At 44.5% G+C, this 16,437-nt stretch overlaps 1 protein-coding gene across 1 annotated transcript in view; it reads right to left on the reverse strand.

Moving 5' to 3' along the window:
• The window catches only part of SART1 (spliceosome associated factor 1, recruiter of U4/U6.U5 tri-snRNP), a 146,340-nt gene that overhangs the window by 23,916 nt on the left and 105,987 nt on the right, over positions 1 to 16,437 (reverse strand). Inside the window, exons 13-17 of the mRNA XM_068130054.2 lie at positions 11,711 to 11,878; positions 8,375 to 8,479; positions 7,956 to 8,043; positions 6,447 to 6,534; positions 5,348 to 5,483 (exon numbers count right to left, since the gene is read on the reverse strand). Of these exons, the coding sequence (XP_067986155.2) occupies positions 5,348 to 5,483; positions 6,447 to 6,534; positions 7,956 to 8,043; positions 8,375 to 8,479; positions 11,711 to 11,878 (585 nt within the window). The remainder of the gene's footprint in view (positions 1 to 5,347; positions 5,484 to 6,446; positions 6,535 to 7,955; positions 8,044 to 8,374; positions 8,480 to 11,710; positions 11,879 to 16,437) is intronic.

Consider the following 16,437-nt stretch of genomic DNA (forward strand, 5'->3'; position numbering starts at 1 on the left):
TAATTTTTTCAGCTTTTTTTGTTTTCTTCCACTGCAAAACAAAGAAATACAAATGTGGATACTAAAAGTCTTTAATTTCAACAATTTTCTGGAAGAAACGGTGCATTATTTGAAAAAAGTGCAAAGGTGCCAATATTTTTGGCCACGACTGTAATTCTTCTTCTTTTGGAGAAACAGCATGTACAAAGCAATAGACCTTCTTCTTCAAAGCATGATCGAGAAACTCAGCATATATTCTCATGAGATTGCCAAAACATCAACATAAACATAAACATAGGTGCAATACTCCTGGTGCTCACCTGGTGGAATAAACAGTATACTGCACTGAATAACTGCATATTAAACCTCTGTCAATGTCAATGGTTGCGTGAAGACAGGGCAGCATGTAGACTCACACTAACCTAATCATAAGACTTTAAACAAACAAAAAATAAAGTACCTATTTTGGGGGGCAAACTCCTCCTCAGAATCACACGATACGTCCTCAGACCACAATTTTTCCAATGCCTTGAACAAACATTGGTACATCACGGATGATGAAGGTTGTGGTGAAGTTTTTCAACATTGGTACATCACGGATGATGAAGGTTGTGGTGAAGTTTCATCAACATTGGTACATCACGGATGATGAAGGTTGTGGTGAAGTTTCATCAACATTGGTACATCACGGATGATGAAGGTTGTGGTGACGTTTTATCAACATTGGTACATCACGGATGATGAAGGTTGTGGTGAAGTTTCATCAAAACTGTGTGTAGGTTCTGGGAAAAAAGCAAATACCTATTTTGGGGACTCAAACCTGGATCCAATTTGACACTTGGTAATCCCCCTTAGACCCCGATTTTTTTCAATGCCGTGAATAAAACTTTAGTCAAACTCAACAACATGCATTTTAAGGCAATTTTCCCTGCTAGAGCGGTCACAGTCAGTCACAACACAACAAATATCATTTGTGCCAAATTTGGTCGCAATCCCATCAGCGGTTTCGGAGAAGAAGTTTCAAGTGTTTATGGACTGATGGACGGACGGACGGACGACGCGCCATCGCACAAGCTCCCCTGAACTTTGTTCCAGGTGAGCTAAAAAAAGCATCAAATTTTATTATCTCCTCCGTTTTCGGTGACATCCACCGCTCAGGTCTTCTTCAAACTCACGAGAAACTATATTCAAACTCGGAAAACATTATGGAGAAACAATCTGCTTTTGATCATTCTTCTTCTTCTTCTTCTTCTTCTTCAAACTCCCCCGCACCCCTCCCCCCACATGCCTGCTAAAAATCTTTTATTTTACCCCCTTTTTGTGCGATCTGCTTTCATTATATTAACATAGTTATATTAATATATCTATAAAAAATATACATGTAAAAAAACTCACGTCAAGTGCTGAAGCCACTTGCCTTACATGGTGATACGGTGGCTCGACACTCCGTGGGGAATTCCATCCCAGGAATTAGAAGGTAAAATAAATTTGAGGCTTAAAGCAACGGGACAAGCACGATGTCCGAGAGTTATGCACACTCCAGTAAGCTGTCTAGTCTGGGTTTGAATCCTGACCCAGCTATAAACAGTCATCCTGGTGTTTCACAGGCAGAGTGATTCATCATTGTGTGTGCCGTTCCTCAGAGGAACATTATGCTGGGTGTTACAATCTGCCGGATTTTCAACCTCCCCTCTCTATCCCTTCCTCACTCTTCCCTCCCGATCCTCCCCCCTCCTCTCTCTTTCCATCGCTTCCACTCCCCTCCTCGCACCACCGTTCCCTTCCGGAGTGCACAGTATAGCGACGTGTGGAGGCTTCGCTCTCCCACCTACTTTCTCCCTCCCATCTCTCTCACCAGCTCCCCTCCCTCTCTGTCCCCACCCCACCGACTCCCCTGCCCTCCTCTCTCAACCTCCTCTTCATATTCCCGTCACAAAGTGACTGTGTGTTACCCGGCAACGCCGGGTACCTTTGCTTGTGTAGACGATAGATTGCCTCAATAAAGACAAAAAAATAATTGTCACTCAGGTATTTTGTCCTCATTAGAACCAAGTCAGGGTAAGGTAACTCAATAACTTTCAGGTATTGCAACACAAACACTCATCTCATTATGTAAGTTGTACATAACCTAGTCTCACAAAATAGATGCAAGCTCATCTTTTTATGTAACTTGCACCAAGTTACATGACATACATGCAAGCTCACCTTTTTATGTAATTTGTAACCAAGTTACATGAGACAGATGCAAGCTCACTTCTTTATGTACAACAACAACAACAACAGGCATTTTAAGGCCATTTTCCCTGCTAGAGCGGGGGTTAGCCTTGCAGTCCCCATGACGATCTCCTCCATTTTGCCCTATTTTCTGCATCTCTCTTGTTAACCCCCTTGCCCGCATTTCCTCTTCCACCACCTTTAGCCAAGTCTTTCTCGGTCTTCCCCGTCCTCTACTTCCTTCTACATTCATTTCCATCACTCTTCTCAACCAGTCACTTTCATCCTTCCTCAACACATGACCAAACCATCTCAAACTGTTTCTCTTCACAGCATCAATCACAGGCTCTATTCCCATCATCTTTCGCAATTCATCATTTGTCTTCCTCTCTCTCAACGATACTCCGCACATCCACCGAATCATTCGCATTTCCACCCTTTCCAACCTTCGTTGCTGCTCTACGTTCATTACCCATGTCTTGCTCCCGTAAATCTATATTTACCTTATAACCAAGTCACACGAGATACATGCAAGCTCACCTCTTTATGAAGACAACAACAACAACATGCATTTTAAGGCCATTTTCCCTGCTAAAGCGGGGGTGAGCCTTGCGGTCCCCATGACAATCTTCTCCATTTTGCCCTATTTTCTGCATCTCTCTTCTCTTTCAATCTGACAATCTTCTCTTTCTGCATCGCATTTCCACCCTTTCCAACCTTCGTTGCTGCTCTACATTCATTACCCATGTCTCGCTCCCATAAATCATAACACTTTTCACACATGCAGCATACACCTTTCCCTTCAGCTTCAACGACACTCCCCTCCTCATCAGCACGCCACTCAGTTCCCGAAACTTCTTCCATGCACATCTCACTCGAGCAACCGTTGCCGAGTCTGATCCACCTTCTCCATTCAGCATGTCTCCGAGGTAGCAAAATGTTTTCACACCTTCCAGCTTCACGCCGTCTCCAACATCCAACTCAACATTTCCTCCATCTGCAGCTCCCTCTGTGCACACCTTACATTTGAATGTAGCTGCCACACTGGTTAATGACCCTCTCAGACCACTACATTTTTGATGAACCCACTCAGCGCACATTGTACATTGAATGGAGTTCACTCCGACACCCTTCCTGCACACAGCACAGGGCCACTTCCCAGTTCTTTCCACCTCACCAGATGCTTTACCACTTGCCATCACCTTCGTCTTTCCGATATTCACCTTCAGACCTTTTGTCTCCATACATTCCTTCCACTTGTTCATCTTTTCCTCCAGTCCATACATACTTTCCGCAATCAACACCAGATCATCTGCATACAACAACTCCACGCTAAACCCTCCTTTACGGTCTGAGCCAGCACCTCCATCACAGCTACAAATAGTAGTGGACTTAGTACCGACCCCTGATGCACTCCCGCCTTCACCTCAAACTCACCACTGTTCCCGTCCTTCGTCCTTACAGCTGTGCGCGCTCTTTTGTGCATTGCCATCACTACTCTGATCAACCATTCCTCCACTCATAACTTCCTCATTGACCATGTTAATACTTTGTGTGGAACCCTATCGAATGCTTTCTCCAGATCAACAAACCCAAGAAACAACATCTTCCTCTTCTCCATGTACTTCTCCTGCAACTGCCTCACAATAAAAAGCACGTCTGTCGTTCCTCTTACTGGCATAAATCCAAACTGCATTTCGTCAATCTTCACTTTCTTCCTTATCCTCCTCTCCAACACCCTTTCCAATACCTTCATTCCATGCTCCAATAACTTTATCGCTCGATACGAGCCACACTCCAGAGGGTCACCTTTCCCCTTGTATAGAGGGACGAGGGTACTCAGTTCCCAATCCACTGGAATGCGGCCTTCTTTCACCGCCAGATTACAGATCTCTGTCATTCTCTTCACACCCCAACTCCCTGCTGCCTTCAACATATCTCCCACAACTCCCGTCAGCCCTCCCACTTTTCTACTCTTCATTGCTTTTATCGCTTCCTCAACTTCCTTCTCAGTTATCTTCTCTGCCGTTCCGAAACTGGGTTACTCTCTATGTTGCCATCCCATTCATTCTCTGTATTCAACAGCATTTCCATATATCTCTTCCATCTTCCTTTAATTCCATCTGGGTCCACAACGATTTGTCCCACTTCATCCTTCAAGCAACTCACCCCCATCACATCACACCTCTCTTTCGCTATCTGCTTTGCAATCCTGAATACCGCTCTCTGACCCTCTTCCGAATCCAAGCGTTCTCCGAACATTTTCCTACATGCCTCTTGCGCCTTTGCCACCTCTTTCTTTGCAGCCTTCTTGGCTGCCTTATAACTTTCATGCTCTGCTGTTTCTGCTCCCGTACCCTTCGCCTTCTGCCACTCCTTCAACTTCTTCCTCTTCTCGTCAATCCTCTTTCCAACTTCATCATCCCACCACCATGTTTCCGAGTGCCTCGGTGGTCCTTTTGTCCATCCACATACCTCACCAACGGCTCCCAACAGACAAGCTTTCATTGACATCCAACCACTTTCAAGCTCAACCACATCATCCTCCACCATACTCAGCCTCTCTTTTAATGCCTCCCTCACTATCACCTCTTTCAACCTCCACACCTTCATTCTCGGTTGGTACTTCACCCGCCGAGCTCTCCTCGCACCTTTCACCCTTATGTCGCAGACAACCAAGTGGTGCTGTGAAACAGCCTCCTCCCCCGGGATCACCTTTGTGTCCCGGAGGTGCCCCCTATCTCGCCTACGCACCATCAGGTCGTCAACGGTTGTCGTTGACCCACCTGACGTGTATGTAACAAGCTTATTATCCTCTTTCTGGAACTGAGTTTTACAAATCAACAAATCAGCTCCATCAGCAAACTCCAAAATCCTTTCACCTTCTCCATTTCTCACACCATATCCGTAACCCCCACAAACTCCCTCAAAACCATCCATACTCCTTCCCATGTCCATTTAGGTCTCCTCCTACCACAACAACTTCCTCATCTTTCACGTTTTCCATCAGCTTCTCTATCGCACACCAGAACTTGTCCTTCTCTTCATCGCTCCGACCAACCTGTGGAGCATATCCCGAGATGACGTTCACGAAGAGCTTTCCAATCATCATTTTCACCATCATCAACCTTTCACTCACTCTAGTCACACTCACCTCTTTCGGGTTCAATTTTCTCCCGGTGTCATCGACGTATTCAATTCGAATATCCGGCCGGTAGCAGTCCTTCTCCTTGAAATCTTGTCCGTAACCCCGATACTCCTCTCGCCGGCTATATTTGTCATCAGCATGACTGCATTGGACAAGACAGAGGTTACACCGTCAGATAAACCAGCGAGTATAGACATGCCAAGGTTTTGCTGAGAAGTGCCAGCATTACGAGCATGCTCGAGTATGAGGTTCATATTTTTAAAGAGTGGATAAAAATTAATTTGACATCTTTAAGAAATTTGCTGTGACAAAGACGTTTTAAAATGTAAAAAGTTAAAAGATCTTTCATATGAAGCTACCATTAATAAACAACATTTGATGACATCAGAAAAAAGAAAAATAACTCTTGTTTCCAAAATAATCGAACAATTACAAGGTTAAGAAAAAAGACATTTTTTCTTTCTAAATAACACATTTTTTACATTTAGCATGTTAATGCAAAAGTCTTAAATGTCTCCGAATATTGAACTCGACTGGAGCAAAGTCGATGATGTGCCATCGTAAATCCCCAGGCTTCCAACTAAAAGCAAGGTTGAAAGATGGGAAAAGGTTCCACCAGGAATGACCCAATGTCAAGCTTTGAATGAAACCTTTTCCCCCGTTTTGACACCTTTCACTCTGGGTCCCCACTGCCTGGGGGTGAAACTGCCGAGGGCATGTACTGGGGGTGAAATTAAAAAATAAAAATCGTTACGTATTTCATGCGTCCCCCAATGTTGATTGCATATCCTAACCTTCATTTTAAAAAGTTTTAAATGTGCCCGTACTTGCATTTTTTTGGTATTTGATTGATGTTTTTGAGATGAGATATTTTTTGGTACTTTTGACCCTTCCCCAGTGGGTGGAACCAAAATGACAATGCTCTCACACCTTCCTGCCACGTGGTGATCATAACTACCAGGTTTGTTCAATGTCTGCACAACCGTTTGGGAGATAGCGTGATGGACAGACAAACAGACATACAGAAGACAAGAGCCGACCAGTTTTTTTTCCAAACAGCATGAGGATAACGAACCAGGAATCATATGGGGGAGGGAGAACCAACCTCTTGTCCTCGATGGTGTACATAGACGACGGAAGTGTCTTTGGAGCTTTGACTCTTGCAACGCGCTGCATCTTTGTGTCCAGGTAACCTGTTCACAATAGGTATGCACACAATAAACAAGTTGACATTCAAATGTAAGCATAACCAACTTGAACGGCACTCGGTAGAGAGCATACCCCTGCCAGGCTGAACAGTTTACATTTTGTATCCCAATGATAGGCCAGATCTGGATCTGCACCTCAACCAAAATCGAATCAATTAGTCGTCACTTACCCAAATCATCCACAAAGTTTTGTCACAAGTCGTCCACAACTTTTTAAAACATTGTGCGATATATCGTTTTTTGCCCTTTCTCTCAATGGTGAAGAATCACTTAACCTGGATATGGATCTTCACCAAAATTGAATCAATTCTTCCCTGTCTGTCACACACCAAACATGTCCAGTAAGTTTCATCCAAATCCATCAAACGTTTTAAATATTGTGCTATATATCGTTTTTTGCCCTTTCTCTCAATACTGTAGAATCCCGGTGTGTACCCCGGTTTAGAATAGGTACACCGTATCCCTGCACATCGTAAGAGGCGACCAAGGGTTGGCGTCAAGAAGGGCATCCGGCCATAAAAACATTGCCTCAAACAGGGAACCATGATTGTCATGGGGCCTGCAAGGCTAACCCCCGCTCTAGGGGGGAAAAATGACCTTAAAACGATCATTCATTCATTCATTCTCAATACTGTAGAATCAAATAAAAATTCTCGGATCCAGATTCAGACCCGGATTCAAATCTTCACAAAAATCAAATCATTTAGTCCTTGTCACACACCCAACCTCTCCACCAAATTTCATCCGAATCCGTTCACAACTTTTTGAGGTATCCTGTTCACAGACAGAAGGACAAGCAGACAGACGGACAGAGGTGAAAACATAACCTCCACCCATCTTCAGTGGTGGGGATAACAACAACACAACACAACATGCATTTTAAAAGGCCATTTTCCCTGCTAGAGCGGGGGTTAGCCTTGCGGTCCCCATGACAATCTTCTCCATTTTGCCCTATTTTCTGCATCTCTCCTTGTTAACCCCCTTGCCCGCATTTCTTCTTCCACCATCTTTAGCCAAGTCTTTCTCGGTCTTCCCCGTCCTCTACTTCCTTCTACATTCATTTCCATCACTCTTCTCAACCAGTCACTTTCATCCTTCCTCAACACATGACCAAACCATCTCAACCTGTTCCTCTTCACAGCATCAATCACAGGCTCTATTCCCATCATCTTTCGCAATTCATCATTTGTCTTCCTCTCTCTCAACGACACTCCGCACATCCGTCGAACCATTCGCATTTCCACCCTTTCCAACCTTCGTTGCTGCTCTACGTTCATTACCCATGTCTCGCTCCCAAAAATCATAACACTTCTCACACATGCAGCATACACCTTTCCCTTCATAAGGTGGGGATAACAAAGGTATAAATTGAAGAAAAGAAAACAGAAAATTGGATGACGACCTACCTTTGCTATTACATAGCTTGAGTGCAGCTGATAGGCCAGATGCGATGACTGGCTCCTCCTCGAGGATAGTCGTCATGTTCAACATGTTCTGCAGGAAGAGGAAGAATAAGTTGATTGCGAATATTCTCGAGACAACGCCATCCCATTGGGCAATGGAAAACCAGTTTTGGCCATAAAGGATGGTGTTGCTCTGCATCGGCAAACAGGTGGAATGACGGATGGAATCGACAGGACGTTGATCAAAGTATTAACGCCCAAAACGTAACCTTCTCCTTGCTTCCCACGGTGGTTCCAACACCTCAATCAACATCCTGTTGATTCCAACCATTTATCTCACAGCGCAGTTTACCAACAAGTCGATCACCAATACACCATAGCCAAACAGGGCCACACTATCCTGATAATTGTAAACCACTGACCTCGTCGTTGGCTTCACGCTCATTCACATCAACAGCGTTCCAGCCAGCTGTATTATCCTCGTCTGACATATCGCTGCTCATGTCGGAATCGCTCTGCTCAATATCCTACCGAGAGAATGGCGTCACCGTAGTAGGGACAAGGGGACAGTATTAAGGGTTAGCGGTGCTGCAATCTGGTAGAATTAATATTTTTGAAACCAAGAAGCAGCAGCAACAAGTACAAAACTTGAAACTTTGATGAAACAACAACCACCAAAACACACAAGGGATTAAGTTTGTGGCCTAAAAAAAATCAAAAAAGGTTAAATGATTTACCTAACAATGTGATAACAAAAAAAAAATCACAAAAAAGCAAAAAAGGAAAAACCAAAAATTAACCAGAACGACACTTTGATGTCGTGATATGCCTCCGCCCACATAATTACATCATCATACATACCGATATCAAGTTTGACTTCGATCCCTTCAGCCGTGCTTAAGTTATAAGCCTATTACAGACTCTGACCTGTGACCTCTTGACCCAAAAAATCACATCAGTTTATATTTGCATCACAATACATACTTGTACCAACTTTGGTCAAAATCCCATCACTGGTTCACTAGTTATCATCGAAACAAGATTTTCACCTCACACGATCTCTGACCTTTGACCCCGTGACCCCAAAATCCAATCAGTTCATCTTTACCTCATTATACATACCTGCGCCAAATTTGACTAAGATCCCTTCAGCTGTGATCATGTTAACGAAAGCCTATCATGGACGGACGGACAGACGCACAACCCAAAAACATAATGCGTTTGGTGACTTCGTCGGCAGAAGCATAAAACATAGGGGCAATACCCCGGGCGCTCACCTGGTAGAATAAACAGTATACTGCACTGACTAAAGGTACTTTAAACCAATTTCAATGGTCACTAGAAGACAGGGCAGCATGTTGAATCACACTAACATAATGTTACGTGACATAACAAATGTTTTATTACGTAACGCTTGATTACGCAATTTAACGACTGCTTTATTGCGTAAAGTAACGCTTGATTACGCGACATAACTGCTTTATTACGTAAAGTAACGCTTGATTACGCGACATAACTGCTTTATTACGTAAAGTAACGCTTGATTACGCGACATAACTGCTTCATTACGTAAAGTAACACTTGATTACGCAACATAACTGCTTTATTACGTAAAGTAACGCTCGATTACGCAACTTAACAACTGCTTTATTACATAAAGTAAAGCTCGATTACGCAACTTATGGTAGACACGGCACCATAACAATCACTTAATGCCACAAAGGTAGACACGGCACCATAACAATCACTTAATGCCACAAAGGTAGACACGGCACCATAACGATCACTCAATGCCAAAAGGTAGACATAGCACCATAACGATCACTCAATAACAAAAGGTAGACACGGCACCATAACGATCACTCAATGCCAAAAGGTAGACATGGCACCATAACGATCACTTAATGCCACAAAGGCAGACATGGCACCATAAGGATCACTCAATGCCAAAAGGTAGACACGGCACCATAACGATCACTCAATGCCAAAAGGTAGACATGGCACCATAACGATCACTTAATGCCACAAAGGTAGACACGGCACCATAACGATCACTCAATGCCACAAAGGTAGACACGGCACCATAACGATCACTCAATGCCACAAAGGTAGACACGGCACCATAACGATCACTCAATGCCACAAAGGTAGACACGGCACCATAACGATCACTCAATGCCACAAAGGTAGACACGGCACCATGATGATCACTCAATGCCAAAAGGGAGACACCGCACCATAACGATCACTTAATGCCACAAAGGTAGACACGGCACCATAACAATCACTCAATGCCACAAAGGTAGACACGGCACCATAACGATCACTCAATGCCACAAAGGTAGACACGGCACCATAACGATCACTCAATGCCAAAAGGGAGACACCGCACCATCACGATCATTCAATGCCACAAAGGTAGACATGGCACCATAACGATCACTCAATGCCACAAAGGTAGACACGGCACCATAACGATCACTCAATGCCACAAAGGTAGACACGGCACCATAACGATCACTCAATGCCACAAAGGTAGACACGGCACCATAACGATCACTCAATGCCAAAAGGGAGACACCGCACCATAACGAGCACTCAATGCCACAAAGGTAGACAGGGCACCATAACGATCACTCAATGCCAAAAGGTAGACACGGCACCATAACGATCACTAAAATGCCAAAAAGTATACACGACACCATAACGATCACTCAATGCCAAAAGGGAGACACCGCACCATCACGATCATTCAATGCCACAAAGGTAGACATGGCACCATAACGATCACTCAATGCCAAAAGGTAGACACGACACCATAACGATCACTCAATTCCAAAAGGTAGACACCACACCATAATAATCACTCAATGCCAAAAGGTAGACATGGCACCATAACGATCACTCAATGCCACAAAGGTAGACATGACACCATAACGATCAATCAATGCCACAAAGGTAGACACGGCACCATAACGATCACTCAATGCCACAAAGGTAGACACGGCACCATGATGATCACTCAATGCCACAAAGGTAGACACGGCACCATGATGATCACTCAATGCCACAAAGGTAGACACGGCACCATAACGATCACTCAATGCCAAAAGGTAGACACAGCACCATAACGATCACTTAATGCCACAAAGGTAGACACAGCACCATAACGATCACTCAATGCCAAAAGGTAGACACGGCACCATAACGATCACTTAATGCCACAAAGGTAGACACAGCACCATAACGATCACTCAATGCCAAAAGGTAGACACGGCACCATAACGATCACTTAATGCCACAAAGGTAGACACAGCACCATAACGATCACTTAATGCCACAAAGGTAGACACAGCACCATAACGATCACTCAATGCCAAAAGGTAGACACGGCACCATAACGATCACTTAATGCCACAAAGGTAGACACAGCACCATAACGATCACTCAATGCCAAAAGGTAGACACGGCACCATAACGATCACTTAATGCCACAAAGGTAGACACAGCACCATAACGATCACTCAATGCCAAAAGGTAGACACGGCACCATAACGATCACTTAATGCCACAAAGGTAGACACAGCACCATAACGATCACTCAATGCCATCCATCAATGGTAAATGAGGGCAGCATGAACCATTTCAATGAATATCGTAAAACTCTTGCCTTGCTCATTACAATTTGCCATTGTTTTATATTCTTTTCATTCTGCAGGTGAGCATGATGGTATGTTTAACACTTTAAGGGCCACTACCATAGCTTCCTTGTTTTCGTCACGGTTTCCGGCCATGCCATAAGTTGGGATCTCCCCCAGAGTTCGGCAAAACTCCGACGTCGAGTTGAATACAATGGATTGCTTTTCACCACCTCCTTGCTCGTCCGATTCCGGTTGGATTGGCAGGCTTTTCACTAGCCATGCCACCTGCGATGACAAATGGACAGAAATTAAAACAAACAAGAGCAACAGGTAACCACAAGGCAGAATCCATGACTCTCAACGAAGGCAAATCCTCCCGTGAGCCGAAAGCGATCCGGGGCCATCGCGGAGAATGCGTGTACTTTGAGCAGTCACAAACCTCCCAGCTCTGACTTTTCATCTTTAAAGGGATGACTTTTGCAGACGTTTTGCAGATTAAGTTTGTACAAGTCAGGAGACGACGATGGTTCACGAGCGAACGGTATTCAATGACAAAGGACGGACTACAACCGAAACAGGCCCGGACTGGGGGTCGGGGGCCCACGTGGCAGGTGTCGGCCCCCGACATGCGATGTACATGCCTATTTACAAAGGGCCCCGATGCGCTACGTGCACAGGCCTCTAAGAGCCAGCTGTACGTAATTGTGTGTGGTGCTGGCTTGGAAATGTCAAAACGAAGGTTACTGACCTTGAAACGAGATGGAAAATAATGTATAATCAGTTATGAGGTTAGTTAGCCACACAATACCGAAAATTCGGTTTGATTCCAACAACTTTGAAAATTTGACCTTTGTGACCTTCAAAGGTCAAAGTTTCTGAAATTTGTTGGAAAACTTGTATTTCATGATATATGTGATAATATAAGATCATGTACGACATTTCACCCTATCAGGAAGCGAACAATGTAATAAAACCATCAAAAATAGACTTTTTAAAATTTCATGACCTTGTGACCTTGACCTTGGGGCGAAAATGAAAAATCCAGCTCCGTGGGGCTAGACGCATGACATTGGCCGAACCAAATACCGAAACCCCTGTCAGATTCCACCAACTCCCTCGGAGAAGATGTGGCTTGAACTTGATTACCCCCTAAAAAGACATCTTTTTCGGGCGTGGCTCCGCCCACAATGGGCGCAATACGCCCACTCCAGGCAGTACACAACTAGATCATGATATCAACCTCCCACCCAAGTTTCATCAAGATCGGATGATATCGTCGGGTAGTTATGCTGCAGACAGACACACAGACACACACCCATGACGAATATGTAGTGGTCACTCTGATAACTCGTGCACCAAAAGGATGTTGTGTGCAAATAGTTGTGATGCTGCGAAACATTTTAACGAGGAGAGCGATTTGGTCCTCAAATTGGATGCACACAAGATTCAATTTCGTCTTGTGAAGACTATTCCATCCTCAAACTGGAAATCAATATCCAACAATTGAGATCATGGAATCAACCAGAGAGATCACAGAACACCTTAACCCGTGCTGACTTGAGAAACAAGGACATGGGCGGGGTCTGCGAGCAGCAAAATTTGATTGGTTGAGATTATGTAAAATGCCGTGATATTTTGTCCAAGTACTGCTAAGCGGAAGAGTTTGGAAATTGCCATAAAGGCGATTTGTGTTCTAGTGTTAAAATATATAATTCAATGAAGATAACAAAGATTTTTAAGGTTGTAGAAAACACATTTCAGAAGTTTACCGCCGTTGATGCAGCGTCTCTTATACAACCACCTTATTAGTCCCCTCCCGGTGTACAGCGTCAGTCCGTCCGTCCGTCCGTCCGTCCGTCCGTCCGTCCATCACGCAAAGAACAGTTTTCCGGACTGTTTTTCTAAACTCTTAATGCTAATGATTTCAAACTTGGCACATGGTTTCCTCAGGATAAGTTACAGATCAAGTTCAAACTTCACGACGTTTCGATCATTTTTAACAAAGTTATGGCACTTTGAACTTTGGGAATTCTGATAATTCTGATGATCCTTAACTCAGTGCCATTTTAAGTTTAAATTTCCTTTAAAAACCAATTTCTCTGCAATAATTGGACCGATTGAGATAAAAATTTCACCATATGATGGACTCGGTCTGCAGAATATTTTAATGGTAATTATGACGTCACAGGTCACGTGGTTCGGTCGCCATATTGTTTTTCGTGAAAACACGAAAACCCCTTTTTCTCTGCAACGGCTGAATAGATCGAGGCCAAACTTTGCAGGCAGAATCGCATACCCATGACGAACAAAAAAGTCAGTGAGCATGACGTCATGCGTCACATGGTTTCAGAGTTATGACGTTTTTAAGCATGAACCTTTAAAACCGAGCTCCTCCCTCATTTTTGATCCAATCGAGGGGAAACTTCACAAATCTGTTCAGCATGTCAGTCTACTAAAATGTCCTTTTGGAATTTGCGATAGGGCACCTGGTTTGGCAGATATCGTTAATTAAACGAAAATATTTAAAAAATGGATATCTCTTGAATCGCTAGTACCTCAGACCGTGAGCTGGTAATAATTTATATATACTACTCACAATAAGTTAGGGATATTGTGGGAGAGTTTATTTTTTTTATAGGGGTTAGGGTTAGGGTATGGAAATCAAGAATGCTGTGTTTTCACACTCATTAATAACCATAGAATTAGGACCAACAACTTTTTTCTACATAATTAATACACAAAATCAACCACACCGAAGAACCTGCCAATATCCCTAACGTATTGTGAGTAGTGTAATTCACACAGTGCAATACGTGCAGGCCGCTCCACAGAGCGACCTTGCGGGCATATCAACGAGGCGAGGCGTGACACACGTGTCTCAGCATACCTCAGATCAAGTTTGAAAACCAGCATCAACCGTGCATAAATTTGCATATTCGATCATTTTTGACAAAGTTATGGCACTTTGAACTTTGGTAGGGGACATGTATTGCAGCGCAATACTCAGAATGCTTGTTTAACAAATTACATTAGTACTTCATACATATCATTTGTGTATTTTATGTGACATTAAAAACAGTAAGTTTCCTGTTTGGAATGATTTTCCATTTATATACAGGCAAACAAAGTAAGAATATTATGTCTCTCTGTGCGTGTGCGCGATCAGTGTGCGTGATCAGTGTGCGCGATCAGTGTGGGCGATCAGTGTGCGCGATCAGTGTGCGCGATCAGTGCGGGCGATCATTGTGCGCGATCAGTGCGGGCGATCAGTACGCGCGATCAGTGCGGGCGATCAGTGTGCGCGATCAGTGTGCGCCATCAGTGTGGGCGATCAGTGTGGGCGATCAGTGTGGGCGATCATTGTGCGCGATCAGTGTGCGCGATCAGTGTGCGCGGTCAGTGTGCGCGGTCAGTGTGGGCGATCAGTGTGCGCGATCAGTGTGCGCGATCAGTGTGGGAGATCAGTGTGCGCGATCAGTTTGGGCGATCAGTGTGGGCGATCAGTGTGGGCGATCAGTGTGGGCGATCAGTGTGGGTGATCAGTGCGGGCGATCAGTGCGGGCGATCAGTGCGGGCGATCAGTGCGGGTGATCAGTGCGGGCGATCAGTGCGCGCGATCAGTGCAGGCGATCAGTGCGCGCGATCAGTGCGGGCGATCAGTGCGCGCGATCAGTGCGGGCGATCAGTGCGCGCGATCAGTGCGGGCAATCAGTGCGGGCGATCAGTGTGGGTGATCAGTGTGGGTGATCAGTGTGCGCGATCAGTGTGCACGATCAGTGTGGGCGATCATTGTGCGCGGTCAGTGTGCGCGGTCAGTGTGGGCGATCAGTGTGCGCGATCAGTGTGGGAGATCAGTGTGGGAGATCAGTGTGCGCGATCAGTTTGGGCGATCAGTGTGCATGATCAGTGTGGGCGATCAGTGTGCACGATCAGTGTGGGCGATCACTGTGCACGATCAGTGTGTGCAATCAGTGTTTGTGATCAGTGTGCACAATCAGGGCAACTTCAGAACGAAAGTGATGTTAAATAAAAAATCCGTTTTCTGATTTATGTTCCGATTCATATTCAAATATAACATTTCATTTGAATCGATCATAAACTGACGTGTGTACAAAAGTGAGACAGACAAAAGTGAACCAATTGCTCCGACCCACTTTTCGCTTTGCATGCGCGGGGTTATAACACCATCCTAACCCAACTAGCCATAGCAGAGTATCATTTTCACATGAACATTAGTCACAGAAAGATACCAAGAGCAAGTTTAAAACACAACTCAACTATTTAAATACAATCTGACGACTTGGTCAAGCAACAGACTCCTCACTACTTGTTCTCAAAATATTACTTCTATTTGGTAGTTGTCCAGATTTTCCACTCAAGCACAGGACTTGGTTCGCTTATATAGTCAACTATTGTGGCGTAGTAGGTCAAATATTTTTTTAAATTGCCATTTGCCAAAGTTCCAAATCATGTCATTACCAAATGTGACTGCAAATTCCAGGACTACAGGGTGTTTCAAAAAGATGAACCCGATTTGAAATCGCTATATCTCCGCAACCACGAACCGCCCATAAATGGCCTCGAGCCTCGAGTCGTTCGCAAGATGGCGACCCCGCAACACAAGGCGTTTTGCGTTCTGCATTTCAGCAAGACTGAATCTGTAATTGCGGTGCAGCGTGCGTTTCAACGGCGTTTTGGCATTGATCCGCCAATGCCAAAGAGCATTCGTCTTTGGTACCGACAATTTGAGGAAACTGGCTGTTTATGTACGGGGAAGAGCCCAGGGCGACCACGCACTTCAGACGAAAACGTGAGAGGAATTCAAGAGAGTTTTCTGCATAGCC

The sequence above is a fragment of the Myxine glutinosa genome, chromosome 11, assembly GCF_964187855.1.
Source record: "Myxine glutinosa chromosome 11, kmMyxGlut1.1, whole genome shotgun sequence".
In the NCBI taxonomy this organism is placed as follows: domain Eukaryota; kingdom Metazoa; phylum Chordata; class Myxini; order Myxiniformes; family Myxinidae; genus Myxine; species Myxine glutinosa.